The 21,004-nt window shown below is 36.9% G+C and overlaps 1 protein-coding gene across 3 annotated transcripts in view; it reads left to right on the top strand.

The window, feature by feature from the left end:
* AGTPBP1 (ATP/GTP binding carboxypeptidase 1) overlaps positions 1 to 17,337 on the top strand; it is a 57,743-nt gene extending 40,406 nt beyond the window's left edge. Inside the window, exons 25-26 of one of the 3 annotated variants that reach the window (XM_066339298.1) lie at positions 566 to 726; positions 14,927 to 17,337. In XM_066339298.1, coding sequence (XP_066195395.1) covers positions 566 to 726; positions 14,927 to 15,104 — 339 coding nt within the window. In that variant the 3' untranslated portion in view covers positions 15,105 to 17,337. Of the gene's footprint in view, positions 1 to 565; positions 727 to 14,926 lie in introns of those variants that run through there. The other 2 variants (XR_010745832.1, XM_066339300.1) reach the window with 2 other exon arrangements.
* The last annotated feature ends 3,667 nt before the right edge of the window (positions 17,338 to 21,004 follow it).

Below are 21,004 nucleotides of genomic sequence, written 5' to 3'. Positions count from 1 at the left end.
AATGCTTTCAGAATTAACACATGTAGCCTCTAACTTGTAGGCATGGAAGAGACATCTGTGGTGCAGTAACTGTTGCCTTAGACAGTCTTACCTGTGTGTCAAAATATAGCAGTGAACTTGATCACAGCTATGATAAAAGTTCTCTCCTTTTTTAAATTTTGATTAATGGAATTTATGTTGAGAAATCTTGTATTTTAAATTATTTGTATAAATCTTGTCTGAAGTTTTAAAAAACAATGTATACTTACGAATCTAGGCATTGTCTCTTTTCCAATGCTAATGGGAAAAGATTTATTGATATTGGGGTGCTAGAAGCATAAACTAGGAAGCTCCAGAAAATGTGGATGTATCTGTTCAGCCTTGGAGAAATCATGTAGGTATTCCTGAGTCTTCTCTGATACTCTTTCTAAGTGTTCATTCACCAATTCTGATTTTTTCTGTCTTGAAAGCAAGATAATGTATTAAATAAAGTAAGAAAATACTAACCTAGAGAGTTACTTTGCAGTATGTGTGGGTCCATCTGCATGTACCTATTTTGTATTTTTAAATCTTTTTTTCAAATTAGGGCTTGCAGATAGGTACAAGAGAACTGGAGGAGATGGGAGCAAAGTTCTGTGTTGGCTTGCTGCGTTTAAAAAGAATGTCCTCACCTTTGGAATACAATCTGCCTTCTAGTCTGTTGGATATTGAAAGCGAGCTGATTGAGTCGAGCTGTAAGGTGACAAGGTAGTGCACTTTTATTATATTCACTTTTTCTTAAGGGGAAAAAAATTACAGTTTCTCAAGTGGTGTAAAGATTCTTTTAAAAATATTTTTCCACTCCTCAAAAATGATGCTGGTGTGTTGTGATCTGTTACTGTAACAATAATCTGAATATGTTGGAGACATATTGTGTTAATTCAGTTGCTTCAAGCTTTGAAAGAAAACAATACAGACAGAGTTAGACTATGTGCTGCATTTGTGGCTGTCATGAACACTAGCAATTTTAGTGTCATTTGGGAGTTATTACAAGCCATAAAATTCAGTAATACATCTTAGATCTCAATTATCTCCTTCAAAGTGGTGTTGTTGTTGTTGTTGATGTGTTGGATTTTTTTTTTAACTTGCTGTGATACCAAAATGTGTTTGAAAAGACTTAAAGTATGTGAGTTAAAGCACTATGAACTGTAAGTATTTCTTCCAAACTTTCTTCTTCTTGTTTCTCCTCTGGTGGAGATATATAACAAGACCCGAAGAATTTAAAACATATGAAATAGTTTGGGTCATAAAAGAAATCAGTATGCTCAGTGGCCAGATGACTAAGTTGCCAGTTCTCAAATCTGTGTATAGGCTTGCAAAGGTATGCATACTTTGCATCTTTCCATTCATATAATTCATCACTGAAGTATCCGCATGTGCATGGTAACAAAGGATGAACAGCAAATAAGTTGTTTCAAATGTACAAGCATATTTTTCTGAAAAATGTGGTTGACATACTAATAAAGCTGAGTTCAAGACTTGAAAAAATATTTCATTGGAAAGGAGTAAGATTTACATAGTATAATATTTCTAGTAATGTTGGCTGTAGCTCTGGTTTAGCTAAGGCAATAAAGTGGAATTTGAAGACAAAATGAAATTTGTTACTGCTTTTGGACAGCTGCAACAAGGAAGTACTTGACACTTAGACTTACACTGGATGTAAGATTAATAAGCAATTTGTCTGTAGGCCATGAAAACCTGGCAGAGCTATGGGAGGGCATCTGTGACACCCTGTGACAGAGTAATAGTGTTTATTTCCCTCATTCAGACCCATCAATGTTACTGGAATGTTGAGTATTGAGAGAAATTGGAGCTTGTTCATGCTTACCATATACAGATATTAATGAAAAGTAAAGTACAAGCTAAAAGGTGATAAAAACAATAGAAGTAACAACAGGATGTCTTAGGAAAGTAGTTAGACGTGTATGAATAGTAGCTGTGATATGCTGGCTGCAGTGACGGTTGTATCCCCCCGCTATCATTTGCTCACTAGTTGAACCTCAGGATGTTTGTGATGACTGAATTTTTACTGTCAGAACAAGTTTTGTGCGTGGTTGAAGCTGAGTTAGTGATTCCTGGAAAAGATAGTGTCAGAAAGTGGGTTTGGGGTATTCAAAGAAGAACTTCTGTAAGTGTGTAAGTAATAAAAGAAATTTTATGGCAAATATGAGCCCACAGTTGAATAGGGCAGGAGCCCAGGTGACTCAGGGCATGTAAAAGGCTGAGGTACTGACTGCCTTCATCATCTTAGTTTACTAGAAAGATCGGCTCTTGGTGTGCTAAGGACCCAGACTCAGACAAAGGAAGGATTGGAGCAAGGAAGGCTTAGCTGTGGTGGGAGAGGAACGGGTTGGAGAATACTCAAGCAAGCTGGTCTTACCTAAGTCTGTAGGGTCCTGATGATAAGATGCATCCACAAGTACTAAGGGAGCTCACTGATGTCACTGTGAGGCCGCTCAATAATTTTTGATGAATCATAGTGGCTGGGACAGGTGCTTTTGAAGACTGAAAGAAATCAGATGTCCTACCTGTTTTCAGGAAGAACAAGGAGGAGGATCCAGGGAATTACAGGCTGGTCAGTCTCACTGTGATCCCTGATAAGCTGATCGAACAACTAATCCTGGAAATTATTTCCAGCTGCTTGAAGAGGAGGTGTTCATGAGTAGTCTAGACATGATCATTCCCTCTTCTTAGCACTGGTGAGGCCTGCATACATGGAGGATTCTGTTGTTCAGCACAAGAGTGTCATGGACATGCTGGAGACAGTCCAGTGATGAGCTCCTAAGATGGTAAAGGGACTGATGTGCAGGAGGGAATGCTGGGAGAGTGGGGACTGTTAGTCTGGAGTAGAGAAGGCTCAAGAGGCATATTATCAATGTATACAAATACTTGAACGGAGGTTGTAAGGAAGGTAGAGCCAAGCTCTTTCCAGTGGCAGCTGCTGACAGGTAAGAGCACAAACTATAGAGGAAATGGCATTAACCTTTATATACATAGAAAGGTGTCCTAGTTTTGGCCAGGACAGGCCAAATTAATTTTTTACTGTGAACAGAAAGGGAAGGTTCTAGCCAGAACCTACTGTCATTTGATACATCTCACATCACTTGTCAGGGACCAGAGTAAGAGACTCCCTCATTTTTGGTCAGGCTGTGGGGAGAAAAACTGTGGCAGGTGAAGAGTCTGGTATTGTTGCACTTTCTATGTAAATCATTCCGTTGTTATTAATTTACCTTTTGTTATTAATGTTGTTGCTGTTACTTTTCCTTTCTTTTCTCATTGCTACTTCCATTAAAATTGTTGTTATCTCAACTTGTAATTTTTACCTTTGTCCCTCCAGTTCTTAACTTCGTTCCCGAAGGGGGAAGGAGAAGGGGGTGGAACACGCAGCATCTTATTCAGGAGTGTCTTGAGTGGGGGCACAAAGCCATGACAAATGGTTATATAAATGGTTGTTGTGAGGATGCTCAAACAGTGGAACAGGCTTCACGTAGAGGATATAGAGTCTTACCCCAGGGGATATTTGAAAGCTGTCTTGATGACGTCCTCAGCAAACTGCTATAGGTGGCCCACTAGAACAGGGGTACCAGACAAAATGACCTCCTTAGGTCTCTTCCATGCTCAACCATTCTTTGAAAAGCGGGGAAAATCTTCAAGTCTTTTCTCAATAAGTACTGAATGCTGGTGTTTTGGGCACTTCAGATTTGGGTGCCGGTGTAGGTAATTAGAATACATGGTTCTAGAAATCACAGTTAGTTTCATTTGTCTCTCTCAGAACTTAAGCAGCAAAGATCCTGTTCCCTTGGCATTTTTGTTTACCATTTACCATCCTTGTTCCATCCCGGAAAAGGTTAATTTTTGCAGTAGCTAGGAGTATAGTAGGTCTATACCACTTTACATCATTGTTGGGTGCAGAGGAAAGAGACTCTGTTATGAGGGGCTCCTCACAGTGGAGCCCCTCATAATATGGCAGACAGAGTAGTCTGGTATTGTTTATTTTGGGGGGGCTTTCTCTGTGGATCATTTATTTTCTTACACCTTTTGTTATTAATATTGTTGCTGTTACTCTTTATTTTCTTATCTCATTGCTGTTTCCAGTAAATTGTTCTGATTTCAACTTTTTGTGATCTTTACCTTTTGTCCCTCCAACTGGCAGGGAGGGGAAGTGGCACAGGGTTTTGTGGGGGTACTGCATTGGAGAATACTGTTCCTAGGCTACAACATATGCTGTAATAATTTTGTAAATAGTAAATCATCCATGAATAAAGGCTGGCTGTTAAGCAGTTTCACTAGATAGGTATTGCGGATGGCCTCTAAATGAGAGCCTTTCAGCCACCACATATTTCTTGAGTTCCTCATGTGCAGCCTGTTTAACTTGGAAATTGTGTCTACACATTACATCTATTCATCATGCTTTTTTTTTTCATTTGCTGTTACAGTTATATATTAATGAGACTGTAATAGTATTTTTCCCGTTCTTAAGTGTTATACCACTGTCAATTTTATTAGAACTAAAGCTTTGGCGTAAATTTGTCTCTTTGAAATACTAGACTTCAGTCACAGCATTTTGAATCAAGATGTGGCTGTGAGCAATTAATCCATGATGGTGGCATTGAAAAACAGCCCCAGTAATATCAAGTTCCATGGAACTTGATATTACTGCTTGATATCCCATGCTGCCTCAAGCATGGGATCTCAATCTTCCATTGTGTCTTGGGAGAAAGTTAGTATTCTAGTTCACAGGTAGCTAGTGGCTATTCTTCGGGGAAAAAGTTAATGCTGGATTTCTGTTTGTTAGCATTTGTTACTTATGGTGGATTTTTCTTACAAGAATATCTACTGAATTGAGGAATGTCATATCATAAACAAGTCACTCCCCTTAGTATCTGCTAGAAAGCTAAAGACACATCAAAAACAGTTTAGTGTCAGAGTGGGATAAAAAAGGGTGAGATGTCATGTTTGCTTTCTGCTTGATAGCAAACTTTTGTAATGCTAGATGAGAAAAGGAACAAATGGAATCACATAGCTTGTTTTAATGTTATGAAATAAAGCAAATCCTGGTATATAAATAGATGCATATAATTTGATCTTCCTTTACCAGCTAAAATACTTCATTGATCCAGCTATCTCTAGAAAATTAATTGCATGTGAAGTACAGCCATGCTGGGGGCAAGAGAAATTTGTCTCTGACTTAATTTATATTTCATTGCCTGGAGTGAGTGGCACAGGAACTGTTTTAGCCTGGATTTTCAGAAAGCACTGATAAAAGACTTAGTCCTGTATAAACACGGTGTTGCTGGCTACATATGAGCACAGTTAAATACTACATTAGGCTCATGAAAACCTTACTATTATTGAGACTCTATGTGGAAATATTTATAATCCTATTTGTGAAAAAGCAACTAGTACTCTGGAACTTAAAAAAACCCAGCAGGTTCAGTTCCATCCAAAAGACTTGGTTTTAAAAATCACAAAAATTATTGTACTGGAAGATAATACTTTAAATTGGATAGTTAAATAACTCCATTCAGTGTATTAAAAGTGAATTTATACCCAGATTTTTTTTTTAAAAAATGGTTTCCCCTAATATGACCTGTGGGTGTTACACAGCTACAGATGGTGAACGGTGATAACTAAGTGCTCCTGCACTAAAGAAATTAGGAGAGAAATCAGGGAAAAAAAAAAAAAAAAACAGATTCTGCATGTAAGAGTTAATATTTTTAATCAATATGGAACAATAACATAAGAAATGTTTTAATTTATTGGAGGGATCTGTTAACTTCTGTTTAAGGTTTTTTAAGTCCTGATGGCTTTATTTCTTAAAGTCATTAAATGAAAATCTAAAAACACTAAAATGTAAAACAGAAAAATATGCAACATGAAGTGAGAAAATAGGTACATTGCTCTCAGTATTCACCTAGCAGTACTGTATAACTATGTGAGAATCTGTGATGGAAAAACTGAATGTATGAAATCCAACGACCTAATTTAAAATATGGCGTTAAGGCTAAAATGTGCTGTGTATTGTACCTGTGTTTTTAAGCAATCTGGTGTCCCTGCCCACAGCAGGGGGGTTGGAACTAGATGATTATTGTCTGTTAGTCTATAATAAACAAGGGACTACAATTTTGTTCACAGAACCTCCAGTATTAGCAATAGAACTGCCATATAATATTTATGTTTGCACATTATCTTCTTTTATTCTTTGCCAAAGAGATCAATACTGCCATAGGTGGAATTAAGAGGTGGTCCCATTCTTTTGTTGCCGGAGGCTCAGAAGCAGAGTTTTGCTATATACCTTACTCAATATTAAAAAAATTTTGTCAGCCAAGTTGTGTGTTTATTATTCACTTCAGTGGTGGAAATATACACAGAGCCTCTGTCGAGCAAAGTTTATAAAGCTGATCTCTATTCCTCTTCTGAGACAGACTTGGGTCAGAATACAGTCACACAATTTCTTGTTTTATATGTCCAAACTTCAACTCTCACTGTCCCATTACAATGAAAGAACTCCTTATACTTTTTTTATACTCACATGATTTGCTGCTTTTTACTTCCCATTACAGACAAATGAGAACTACCAACAGAAAAATCAGGTGAAAAGTTCATCAATAGGAAGTATAAAACAGAATATTTTTATACAGCTGTCGCATTCCTGTAAAGTTAGAATAGAGCAATTACTAAGATGGTGGTTATTTGCTTTATTTTTGGATATTACTGGTTCTAATTTTTACCAAAATATAGTTTTAATGCTTTAGAGACTAAGCAGGCAAGTTTAAACACAGAAGCACTGACTTTATTTTTTTGCAAATAATTTTGAGGGTTTCACAAATTTTTTTTTCATTTTTCCAGGTTGTAATTTCAGTGACCAAGTACATGTTAATATTTTAAAATATATTGCCAGTATTTCATTACACATGGGCTGAATTTGCATGAGCTCATTTTGAACCATGTCTGAAACAAGAAAATATAGCAATAAGTAGATTTATTTTATTTAAAAAGCAATAAGTAGATTTATTCACCTCTGGCAGTGAACTTTAACATTTTATGTGATGTATTAAACAATTTATTTTTCTTTAATTATTTCCAAGCCATATCACAGTGTTTTCATCTCAGTTCCAAATGGAAAAAAATTAGACTAAATGTAATACTGGTCTTGTATTGAGAATTATAGTTGTTGGGCTGACAGGTTTGATAGGGTCTAAGTGCAATGAAACAAAAACATATGAGTGCAGTCATAACTGTTAAGATTTACTAGACTTATCCTCTGCTCAAAAACTTGACCATTTTTTGGAAACTCTAGTTCATTTGAGTGATTCTTTTGAGGCTTGTTGTGTTCTAGAACATGCTGTAGTTGTGTTTGTTAATTTGAATTAATTATAGCAGAGAAGCAGACTGAGCTTTGGGATCCAGCATGTCTAGAAAATGGTAGAAAAAGCAGACAGCCAAAAAGGAGCTGTGGGAAGGGGAAAACTTGATGAAAAATCCGTTTCCTGCACTTAGTCTTGCACTTCAGAAAAAACATCAGACTGGTGATGCAAGCAGTGAGGGGTGTATAGGAACTGGGTGTGTGTACGACATCTTGCAAGGGATTTCTGTGTAGCCTGTTATTGCCCTCTTTTATTTCCCTCCCTCGTAATAACCCTTAAACTTTGCCCAAACATTTGTATACTCCTAATCTTCTTCACCTGGGAATAAAGGTGTTTTTCTTCTTACTCTCCTGCAGGGTTGGAGCTTTTCTTGGCCTTTCTTCCAGTACCTTAGGAGTACAGCTTAACAGTTGTTAAAAAAGAAGGCATCTTATACTGCAGCTTTTGTCCAGTCTGTCCCATTCTGAATGCTGGAAGAAAAAGCTATTAAAAATCAGATTCAGAATTCCACTTGGGGACCTAGCAGTAGTGCCCATGCACCAGGTCCCTCCTCTGGCCTCAGTGAAAGTGATTGCTTTTAATTCTGTGTAGACTGTAGCATCAGACTACTGTTTGTCTTCTCTGGGGCAAAATAAGAAAACTAGAAACCAAGGGGAAAAAAGCCCAAACAAAAACAAACCCAAACAACACGCACACATACACACACACACACACACACACACACACAAAAAAAAAAAAAAAAAAAAAAAAAAAAAAAAAAAAAAGTGTGATGAACAGATTATATATTCTTCATACCATTCTTTAAGTTTTCTCCTACTCCTGATGTATGATCCAAATACTACTACTAGTACGGGCTACTGTTAAGGATTGATGAATCTCAATTGACTTGATTCAGTTTTGAATTTCATAAAAATTATTTCAGGGTGGGAACACATAGGAGGTGTGGAAGTTGCTTGTAATTAAGCTGTGGAGTAAAATTTTGTACTCTAAATGTGAAGATATTTAAAAATAATAATTAAAGAGGATCAGGATGTCCTTATGGCTTAGAAAAGAGTTGAATACATTCTCCCTTTTAACCTTGGAAATTCCTTTGAGAAAATATCCTTATTACTTACAAAAAACACATAGGTTAAGAGCAGCTGAACTGCACTTGTAGTTGCATGTGTGATGTTGCTTCCTGCAGTAGGATTGCTAATCTCCAGAAGAGAATATAGACACTAAAGAGATATTAGAAGGGAAAGTATGGAGAAACAATTCCTTTGTGACACTGTCATTCTCATCTAAGATTTTTTTTCCTCTCATGACAATGCAGTTTTAAAAGAAATCATTAGTACTTTAGAATTCTCTCCTTCCTTTCCCAACTCCCCATGTAGCTGCAATTCTCCGTACTTTTACAGGGAATATTTCTTAATTTTTTTTCCAAAGTTGTAAAAGGTATACATATCTCCTGTAGTGTCAAAAAACCTGCTAATCTCCATGGGGTTGAAATTAGTAATGGTTACATCTGCCTTGTAGGTTAATTTTTCCGTAATTGAGTCATGTGCATAATGAAAAACCCAAGGATATGTTTTATGGGACAATTAAAATATTATTTTTAAAATTATATACCATGTTAGTGAAAAGGCTTATTAAATTTTAATATGTTTGGAGCATTAATGTAAATGAAAACCACATAGTAAGGTATTATCCTTTTAAAAATTAAGAGAGTCATATCATGGCTTGGATGGGAAGGGACATTAAAAGATCATCTAGTTCCAACCTCCTGGCATGGACAAGGATGCAGCCCATGAGATGAAGTTTCTCACACCCCCATCCAGCAGTTCAACACTTCCAGGGATGGGGCATCCACAAGTTCTTTGGTCAGTCTGTTCCAGTGCCTCACCACTCTCACAGTAAACAATTTCTTTGTAGTATCTAATCTAAATGTCTTCTGTTTTAGTTTAATAACATTCCTTCTTGTCATATTCATTTCTTACTGTGTAAAAGGTAATCCTTCCTTTCTCTTGTAAGTCCTGCTTAGGTACTGGAAAACCACAGTGAGGTATCTCTGGAGCCTTCTGTTCTTCAAGCTAAAGGACTCTAGCTCTTTCAGCCTGTCCTCATAGGAGAGATGCTCCAGCCCTCTGAACAGCTTAGTGGCCTCCTCAAAACTCACTCCAATGGGTCCATGTCTTTCTTATGCTGGGACCCAGAGCTGGATGCAGCATTCCAGTTGGGATTTCACCAGAGCAGAGCAGAGGAGCAGAATCCCCTCCCTCACTTTGCTGGCCACGCTGCTTTGGATGCAGCTCAGGACACAGCTGGTTTTCTGGGCTGCAAGCTCACACTACTGACTCATGTCCAGCTTTTCATCCACATGGCTTTGCAGAGTTGCTCTCAATGATTCATTCTCCCAGTCTGTGCTTATGTTTGGGATTGCCCTGATTCAATTACAGAACCTTGCACTTGAACTTCATGAGGTTCTCTTGGGCCCAGTACTTAAGCTTGTCCCTTTGGATGGCATCCTGTCCTTCTGTTGTGTCAACTGCACTGCTCACTTTTGTTTCATCTATAAACTTGTTGCAGGAGCACTTGACCTCCCTGTCTGTGTCATTGAGGAAGATCTTAAGATCAGGCACTGGTCTCAAGACAGAGCCCTGAGGAACCCCACTTGTCAGCAGCCTCCATGTGGACATGGAGCTTTTGACCAAAACTCCCTGGCTGCATCCATCCAGGTGGATGGACCTTTGCATCCTTGTCTATCAAACAGTCCACTCATCAAATCCATCTCTCTCCAATTTGGAGATAAGCGTGTCGTGTGGGACCACGCTGAAGACTTTACAGAAGTCTAGGCTGATGACATAGACTAATCATCCCATGTTGATGGTTGCAGTCATTCCATCATAGAAGGCCATCATATGGGTAAAGTATGATTTGCACTTAGTCTCCAGGTGTGGAGAGAACACTGTCTGTGCTCCTGATCCCTGCAGTGTCCTTCCAAGAGACATGAAATCCCTTTTGATATTTACAGTCTCATTGTTGCAGCCTTATTCAACTCTACATGAAAGAGTAGGAGTGGTTGATAATCCTCTCATTTTACCAGTGTTGGTGAACTCTTTGTAACGTGATGAATGTGGCCCTGATAGGCAGCAAATCTTGCTAGAGCGGTTGAATGGTAAATGGCTGCTTCCATGCATCTCAGTGAGGATTCTCCAGTACTTACCATGCTTCATGCATTTTTGGTTGCACTCATTCCCATGTGATTGTACTGGTTTTATAACACTGTCCTTTTCTTGTTCTTGACTACTTATTGTGGAGTTTTCTCCTTCCAGTCTCATAGTGTCTTATTTTTCAGTAGCAGGAGGAGACTCTTCCTTTTGCTCCAAGCAGAGATGAGAGTCCTGTCTCCCTTGCCTTACAAATCAGCCAAGCCTATCTCAGGGTTGGATGCTAATGTACATTTTGTTTACAAGGTCTTAAAGCAGCACTGTATCTCTGCCTGTGTCAGTGCATAATCCCTTCAGTCTCCTGCTTGGATTCCCAGAAAGTATGCTGCCTGATGAGCTCCTAACACAACATGGCAACCTGCACAAAAGGCAGATATCTGTCCGGGCACACTTGCACCCATAATACCTACCTCTGCCTTCAGGGCCCAGGGGGACTTTCAGATTATGGAATTTCCTGCAGCTGAGTGTCCGTTTTGTTCTTTCAGTCTTCAACAAGTATGTTTGGGTCTAGATGTATACCCAAGGTGGCTGTGGTTTCTCTTGCTTTTAGCTTGACAGCTGCAATGTCTAGATGCCATTTCGTTACAGAAGAAGACAGCTTCCTCTTCCTCCCCAAGTAGAATTAAGTGGTCTTTTCTGTGTGCCCTTCCTGGCAAACTGCTGTTCCATGACCTGACCACAGCACCACACCCTGGTCACTCACTGTCCAGGGCTTTTTAAATCTGCTGACAACACTGACACCATGTCAGCCTCACTCATGAGACGTGATGGTTCCTGGCAGGTCTCTCAGATCTTAGTAATTGCTCTGAATGTGGAGGTCCTGCCCAGCTTCTTCTAGTGCTCAGCCCCTAGAACTTGCCGTGGCTGCTGCTGCTGTTGCCTCTATCACTGCTGTGTTTGCCTGACTGACCTTAATAATTAAAGTATGTTTCAATTAATAATTAAAATACATTTTAGAAAACTATTGTATTAATTCCTAGATTCAGTGTATTCCATGGCAGGTGATGAAGAAAATGCTCTTTTGAATGAAAGAGATATTCTAAAAGTTCTTCATAAACTTGAAGACCATAGTATTATATCAGGTATATTAATCAGGAGGAGTTAATCTTTTTACCCATAAAATATTGTTTAGGTAAGACACAGAACTTGACAATTTCATGTAGTATTCTCATTTAACAGCCATGACTTCAAAGAAGATTGTGGCATCCCTTACATTACAATACTGTAGGTGTGGGATAAACGACCTCGGCTAACCTGAGAAAAATAATGGTTTCCTTTTAAAAGAAAAAGCAGAAGGTGTAGGAGTAAAAGAAGAAGGATTATTGAGTAAGTTAATTAGAAAGAGCCCAAGGGAAAAGTTAGGAAATTAAAACCCATATAATCAGCAGCTAAAAATATATTGTTACAAGATACACTCAGGGTAGAGAGCAGCAGGGAGGCAAATAAAAATTTTGATTAAACAGTAAGACAGTTTTTCAGGGATTTGATTTCTATATTTCTTGTGATCAAGCCGCAATAAAACAGTGGAGTAATAATTACACTTCTCAAGTTCATGCTAACCTTCAGAACAGAGATTACGTGAAGTTGAATATTCAAGGCTAACATTTGCTATGCCTAAAGACAACATGTCACAAATATCTGAGTGGTATGTGACACAGTTTGGGTACAATTTGAAGAGGAAAGAAAGCTTAAGAAAAGGAAAGTGGAAAAAATAACCTTAGTACGTATTATAGTAATATTTCTTTTGAGTAATAAACAGTTGAGAAGTTGTGATGTGTTGCTGTGGATGGTAGTAGAAAGCTAAGACTATTACGAAGCAGAATTCGGAGACAGTTTTTATTTTAAAGGTTTATGTAGCTTTCTGAGTAAGATCTATTGTAATCTTTGATCTATTCTAATGGTACTTGCTTGAATAGAGAAAATAACACATAATGTTGATTTTTGCTTTATTAAATGGGAAATGTATCCCTCAGTTCAGGATATACATGTGCCAGAGCAAATGTCTAAAATGTGTTAGAGGAAACAGGTTTTTTATGACTGTTGATACTGCCTGAATTTTCAGAAGTTAGGGGCATGCCAACATATTTACACATACATGAGTAGGTAAAATAAATTTACCTAAATTTAAAATAAATTTAAACTAGTATTAAAAAAAAGTACATGGTGGTTTCCTTGTACGTGTGGTTTCCTTGTGTGTCCAGTTCTGTGTTTTATTCCTTAAGGTAGGCTTCTTTGGTTGCTTTCTCTTAAAAGGACCAAGCATGTTAGTTTAGTATTCAAATAATGACATTTACTGAAAAAAGTGAGTATAATTTTTGAGAACTTTACTATTCTTTATTATAATACCTCACTAAGATGAATTTTTATAAATGATTACTGTAATGCCTTAAACATCCCATTGTCACTGGTTGAATATTTCTCGTGACATAGTTCATTGTAGTTTTCGGTCAATCTTCAGAATTATTACATAATATTGGGTCAGCATTCATATTTAATGGCTCCTAATTAGGCTCCTCCTAATTTTCTTTGAATTGCACAATCTTCTCCAACTGAAATGTGGATTCCTTGCATGTGGAAATTAAATCAGTACCTGTGTTAAGTGATTAGAAGCACAAATTGAAAAAAATCTGTGGAACTTGTCAGAATGTGATATATCTGGTGAAGTCCCTTTCATTTGTTTGTTTATATAACTGAAACATTTGAACTTTTTATTTCCACAACTTCCTTTATCCTTAGAGAAATTGTTGGTAGGTGGCAACTTCCTAGGGCAGAAAGCACCACAGGATGAAAGCACAAAAAACTTGTATTCCTTGCTGCTTCTCCCACAGGTGCTCCATGCAAAGCACATATCCTTATTGTATGTTGGATTCCCCATCTGTCAAATGAAAGAGACTTCTTAGCAATAATCCTGGCTATTTCCTTCACTCTTTTTCTCCTCTAAATGGAAATGATTTTGTTTTGAACACCCCATTCATTAACCAACAGCAGGTTATTGACCTAATTACATGTTAAATAACCTATGACGTTTTTTGTTTTGTGGAGCTTTCTGTTTCACATAGTTGATTGAGTAACAGGTTTGTTTAGTGAACCATGTTACAGATAGTTTTGAATGCAAGTATTTTCACCCCTAACCTAGGGAACAATTTTTTTCTCAGTATTTGAATTAACTGTCAGCAATACAAAATATTACAGTGTGGCTTGTCATTGAGGTTACAGGTAGAAGAGGAATACTGTGATATTTATTTATATTGAATAGAGATTTCAGATTTCAAGTGGCTGAGCTCCTAAAAGGTCTTTAGAAAGAAGCAGTGATTTTAATTATAAAGCCACAACTAAAATACGTTTTGTGTATCTTCAGAGAAAATTTACAAAAATAAATATGCAAATATTTCCACAAGTTCTGTATGATGTTTCTCAATAAGAACATTCTCACTGTTTTGTGCGAGTTCTGTATGGTTTGATTATTAGGTAAAATGCATTTTAAAACCTTCTTAGGGCTTAAAATAAATGTAAAAATACTTTAAAAATATTTAGGAGTACTTAGTGCTTTAATGCAGATAGCTTTTTATGTCCCAAGTGAGTCAAACAGGGTCAGGAAAACACTTTCCTGCCTCCGCCCCTCACCGCTTCCTCTCATCTAGGGAGGAGGGAAGATCATAAAGTTGTATTTTAACCTTTTTCCAGTTAACACTGAAGGTGTTAATCTTCTTGTTCTTCAAGGCCATTAGTTAAGGGCATAGACCATTCTGTGGGCAGTTCACTAAATGCATTGCCTGAGAGTTGCAATGCTTGACAAATTTTAAATGTTACCCAGATGCAAATGTGTGAGAATCTCATAGGAGTTGAATTATTTAGTGTGGGAACTTAATTGTAGGTGTAATATTACCCCTTGTTGTGTCATCTCTGACATGTATGAAGTAATTGCTTACAATGCTTTTTAGTAGAGTCTAAGTTTCTGTTAAATGCAATAGTTTGTTTATACCTTACCGCACAGGCTGTGTCCTTAGGTAGTTGGATTCTGCTTCAGCAACTTCTGATACTGCTGTATTTCCATTAGGTTCTTACGGGCCATTAGTGTAGCAGATTTGTCATGCCACATTTGGATAATGAGTTGTATATAGCTGACTAATTAGTTCAAGGTGTTACGAACGCAGGTTTTGTTTCTCAGTTGTTTTACATGCAACTAAAAAGCCAGTCCCATTTCACGTGATCTGCTCTTTTCCTGAGGTAATTTTTGGATTGCTGTATGTCAGGAAAGGGACAGAGTATATGGTCTGAATGATTTGTCCAAATAATACTTTTAATATGATTCATGGAGCTTCTTGTTTGTTATAGCCCCACTACATACGTTTTGGATGAAGATGAGCCTCGCTTCATTGAAGAAGTTGATTACAGCGCGGAGAGTAATGATGACCAAGACATTGAATTAGCTGATAATGTGGCTGATTATGAGGCAGCTAATCAAGATGATGGGCTTTCAGACTCAGATACAACAAGGACACTTGTTTCTTGAACCAGCTTTGCTGCCAGTAACAGAAAATAAAGTATCCTGGGTTTCCAGTCATATACTTCCTTGATGTTTTCTAGAAAGGGGATAAGCTTCAGTTAACACAAATAACTGGGGCCTGCATAGCTCAAGGACAGTAAATATTTCTGATAAATTTGCATTTGTTTTATTTAAGGAGTTCTGTGTATTCTTTAAACTCTAAATAGATAAATTTATTTACCAGTTCATTTTCTACAAAATAGTACTGCATGGCATTTTATGTCCTTAAACCCTTTCTTCAGAAAAATGGATTACAATTTTTAGTGTGTCAGAGTACAGAAACTAATTTTTGTGGTACATTTCTTTGAGTTGCTTCCTGAAAAATACATATGTACAGGTTTTCTAAATTAATTTATGTCTATGTATATGCGTGTGTGTATACTGAGGTGAAAAGGTTATTTTTTAGCATTATTAAAATGATACTTGATTGTGTTGGAAGCAATGTAGTGCCTGCTCTGAAACCATTCAGTAATTACTAAACTAAAAATGAGAACAATGACGTATGAATTTTTGCACTTGTTTCTTGCTTCTTACGATTATGTGATTTTGCCACAGTATTAAGTGAAAATTCTTACTAATGTCTGTTCAGAGTTCAGGAATTTTGCACAGTGACCAATGCAGCCTGTGCTTAGAAGAACTAGACTCTTGTATGAAACTCACCCATAAAATAGGCATGATTTAATTTGAAGAAGTTTTCTTGTTACGTGTACATGTCTACAGGAAGAGGTCAGGTACATACATGTACTCTATGTATGTTCAGCTACACAGCTGTTCTGTTCTTCTTGAATATGCACGTAGTTAAAAATGTTCACTTTGCCGGAGGCACATTACCTATATACCCAATTCAACTGCTTTAAAGGGGGATGGTGCATTTTGGTTTAAACATTTTTTGCCTGATTGTGACCTATTACTAACTCTGCTCTGATAAGGAGATTGGTCTGTAACTTGCTGAGGTCTCTTCCAGGCTGAATAATTACTCTGTGATTCTGTATTCTTCATGCTTAAAGTCAAGCTGTCAAGTATGGGATTAACAGTTTTCATCTGTTATCATCTAATTCTTATTGCCTCTTAAAATAAGATATAATAGAGAAATTAAGAGAATTGTCATCTGTGGTTTACAGAATTGACGTGTTTTGCAATGAAAAATACTTTCCAAAAACTGCTTTTACTTTATGTTACGCAGTTGTGGCATTCATTTTCTTCTGCATGTGCAAGGGCTTTAAGAACATGAAGAATAATATTTTTAAGTTATAGCAGGTTTTTAACTGATGTATTTTCTGTATGTTTGTTGTTCCAAATAAAACTGTGTTTTGGAGGGGAAGGGTGTCTTCAGTAGAGGAATTAAAAAGAATAAAATTTATGAGAATTAAGTTCTCATATTGCTGTTTCTCATTTTCTAATATGTCTCTGTTTTTCAGCCAGGAGGTGGATTTGCACCAGGATCTGTTCTTTCAAATGCAGCATTATTTGGTAATGCCTGTCCATCCTACCCTGATTCTGGAACTGGGGAAGGGGTTTTGATCCCTTGTTATATGCAACTGTATTTTTTTTAAAGGCTTAAATTTATATTAATAAACATGCAAAGAGGTGTGGGGATGGAAAACATGGAAATATTGGAAACATTTAAGAATCCTGTTCCTTTGTAAGTTTTTCTCTATTGTGAAAATTACCTTTTGTTGAGTTCTGTGAACTACATACTGTAAATAAGAAAATTAATTTATTACCCTGTTGAAGAGGAGCCTTCTGCTTTGAAAGTAGAGGAGTTTGGGAATCTGTCAAATGGAAGAATTAATCTTGCCACAGACTTTGAATTACTTTTCAGTCCAATGACAGCAGTTCAGAATGCTCATATTGCCCTGTTAGTCTTATACAACTTACCTGCATAGATTTTCATCCTTAATGGCTCCTACTTCAGTGGGAGTAGTATTCATAAATAAACTTATTGATAAACAATTTCACTTAAATTTCAGAGAATGCAGGATGCCACCTTTGTTAACTCCAGTGTGCATATCTTCTTAGGTTTCATTTGAATTTGTATTAATCTTGGAACGCCGTTTTTATACTACTGGCAAGACTAAAAATATGCTTCATCCATTTAGAAAGAATTGTGGCCTAGTAGTACAAAATTGTCTTTTCCTGCTGAGTATGTATGTATATTTGTTCTTCTCATGACTCCTACAGCTTTTAATCTGTGCAAAAAGAGTTATCAGCTATATAATGTCTCAGGATAACATGTTTTAACGTTAGATTGTAATGCAGTTATGCATTAGATATCACTTAGATGTTAGATGTCGTTCTGGCAGCTGTTGGTCTGAGCTTCTACCAGTGTAATTCTAATGCAAGAGGTGAAACTTCATCCCTATCTTACGCTGTGGAAAATGCAAAGGTTGTTACCACAAACATTTTTCAATACTTGCCTTTTAAAAGGTAAAGTCTCCATTCGTGCTCACAGGGATTCCAGTTCATGGGAGGAGCTGCTGCAGTGAGAACTACTTAATACTGCTTGTCCCTTCTCCAATACCTGTTGCCATTGTTGCAGTGGTGATGATGTACAGATGCTGGTGCCCCCATTTATGTGTTTTGGTGTGAAATCTGGTGTTTAGCTGAAAAAGAAACACCTAACACTTGAGCACACATTCCATTCTGTTACTGTGGCATTCACCCTGAAGAAATGGGCAGAACAATAGCAGAGAATGGCAGCATCTTGGAATGTCATAAATCAGTCATTGAATGCAGTCAGTCCCAGACAATTGACTGTTGTTATTCTATGCATTGGCATTTCAGTATGGCTTGGATTTTAAATGATGGTGTTTGCTATAAGCATGACTGGTTCTGTACAGGCAAAGAACATATCCCTAGATCTTCCTCCAGACATAACAACAAATAAGACTATAAATATTAATTATGTCTGTGCTATTTACTGCCTTGCTTCTGAGTAATCGCTAGACAATAAATTGCTCTATTCCCTTTCCAGAAACAATTCAAGTGGCATCAAAATTTTGGTACTATTTCATCACTGATGACATCCCCTAGTGTAATATAGCTTAAAGCAGTTTGTGCCAAAATCTTGCCTGGTCAGTCTTCGAGGTGCATATCTTTATCAGCCTGCCTTACCAGGAAGTTTGGTTTGAATCTCAAATAAGACTGCAGAAACACTAAACACTGTTCACAAAATGCAAAAATACAAGGTTTCAGATAATTTCTGCTGTAATGCTGTTGTGATAGATATAATTGTTGCAGTGTTATTATGCATGCCCCAAATACCAATACTTATTAATAAAAATGCATAATAAAGAATTAATTGCAATCTTCTGCTTCCCTATTATTGGTTAGTGATGATTAAGGATTCCTCATCCTAGCATTTGCAGCAATGTTTTTACCTGCAAGGACAGCAGTGTGCATAGCATTAAAAAAACCCCACCAACTTGTTTTCTGTGAAATTAAACTCAGTGTGCTACAGGATTAGAGTAACATTTGCATAGTAATTGACTGAATTGTAACTACTAAAAATTTTTGAGATTCAGCAGTATTTGTAAAACTTAGGAAGACTGGGTGAACCACAGTGAAAGTCTTTGGAGCACATACAAGAGCCTTCTGGTAAAACTCTTTCCCTCCATACAGTTAATAGGATTTTAATCTGATCTGGGAAAGGCACAAGATTATTCCTCAATATGTCATCCCTTTATATTTTAATTCAGACTGCAGTTGAGGATTTATTTTTACTTTATTTTGTAGTAGCAATTTTAAGATTTTAGCAATTTTGGGGGGAGAGTTCAAGATAGAATTAGATCATCTAGTTTTATGCAACTGTCTGAAAAGAGCAAGTGATTACTAGGAATCATCAGTGTAACTTTTGTAAAGGCATGTGCAGTTTATTTAACTACTGTCATGTTAGTTTAAGTTGAACAGCTTCACAGACTTTGTTGTTGAAATTATTTTAAGGATCTGAAATAGTCACCGTGTCAAATTAGTCTTAAGATACCTTTCTTTTATCAATGTTTCTAAGGTCACCAGGATGCAAGTCATTTGAGATGTGAGCTTACATCTTGTTTGCTTAAGAAAACTAAATTGCTTTGAAAGATGGGCTTTAAATACCAAGTGCCAAACAGCAGTGATACCTAGTAAGGAATACATTGTCTTGGCTATTTTTAACACTATCATATAAAGAATTAATCTAGTCCCAAACAATGTGAACTTCAGATGTATGAAAGACACCCCCTTATTTCTTGTTATTAGGAAAAGTTAGGTGCTGTATTTTTAGGTGCTACATTTTTTTGCCTTTTTTAAAAAACAAAACAAAAAAACCCCGCCACCAACAAAAAAAGTCCCTCAAACAAACGAAAAAAGAAACAAAAAGCCCACCAAAATACCGTAGTGTACACTCAGCATAGCTCTTATTAGCGCTCTTGTATAGCTTTTGAAGCAGTTGAGAAGGAGTCATTGGTGCAAAATACAGATTTATCATCAAAGAAAATTATTTTCCATGGATTTGTTGATACAAATTATGTGGTTATGAAATGTCAACCAGGTGCTGCCTCTTGTTGCCCCTGCAAAATTCTTTCTGCAAGATGTTTGTGCTTAGAGTGTGCCCTTCTTTCTGGCATGGGGTTATTTCTCATGCAGCTTTTTTCGTGGTAGAACAGAAGAATATATACGAGCAGCACCTCATTATTAAATAACTACTGTCAATTTTCATTGGGCTGAATGATAACAAAATAATCTGACTAACAAATTCCACAATAGTGGAATTCCATACTTCATACATTAAATGCTGCTGTGAACATGGAGAGGGGATGTTGACTTTAAATTACCTGAGACAAGACTTTTCTTTAACTGTCCCTCCAGACATATAAAGATAATAAATTACTATGGTAGTATAAAATGCTCTTAGCTGATAGCATTGCATTCATGCTCATCTTGTTCCCAAAAGAAAATGGACATGAACAGATTTCAGTACAAACAAGACATGAATCACAGACAAATTATCTTCAATATTTTGAATAGTATTTACATAATGGTACAGTATTTACATAAACCTTAATGATAGTCCAGCTGACCTCTCAGATTAAAATGGTTTGGTTGTACTTTTTATGAACATTTTATTTGTGAAATAAGATGTCCTGTACAAACATTCAACCAACAGGCTGTTTTAATACTTAGCCTTTATCATCATCTCACACAATTTAGTACTTTATACTATACCAAATGAAAAGTCCTAAACTGGGTCAGACAGTAGTCCAAAATAAATGCCTTGGATTTTTGTCCCGTGAAGATTGTTGCAAAATTTTCAGATTCTCTTTAACAATCAACCTCCTCCTGTTCTGGCTTTTGTGTAATCACAAAAGACACAAGTCCAGTTTGAAAGGACATTGTGCTTTCTTCTACACCAGTTCTACACCAGTTCAGTTTAATCCATGTCTGCTGTAGATACTTTGCTCTTTTAAAGTCTCCAGTCTAGATAAGTCAGTCTTTAAGTGATGAGCCACTGATGTCCTCCTTTTTCGGGTCTGTTGATAAAAGCTTTCTCTTAGGGATCCCATCAAGTCAGTAATGTTTGAAAATGGTGCTGTTATCAAATGTGTATCTGATTGTGTTCAGAATGAAAGGAGACTCCCCAAATCATCTGTTTAAGTACAGTAGCTCATTCATCAGTATATGAGGTACTTGTTCTTTTGTCCAAAGACAAAATGTTTAGAACATAAATTAGACCATATTTTAGAAGAATAATTTGTCGGGTCTGTGAGTGGATTCAGAGACGTATTAACTTTAAAAATGCCTTTTTGCTAAGCACCTGACCCCAAAATCTAATAGGGAGATGGATCAAATCTGATATACTCATGCAGGGGGCCTCGTGGTCAGCTAATTCT

This window comes from Sylvia atricapilla, chromosome Z (assembly GCF_009819655.1).
Source record: "Sylvia atricapilla isolate bSylAtr1 chromosome Z, bSylAtr1.pri, whole genome shotgun sequence".
Lineage (NCBI taxonomy): Eukaryota > Metazoa > Chordata > Aves > Passeriformes > Sylviidae > Sylvia > Sylvia atricapilla.
Note: the sequence above shows the minus strand (reverse complement) of the source record. Positions and strands in the feature narration are given on the sequence as shown.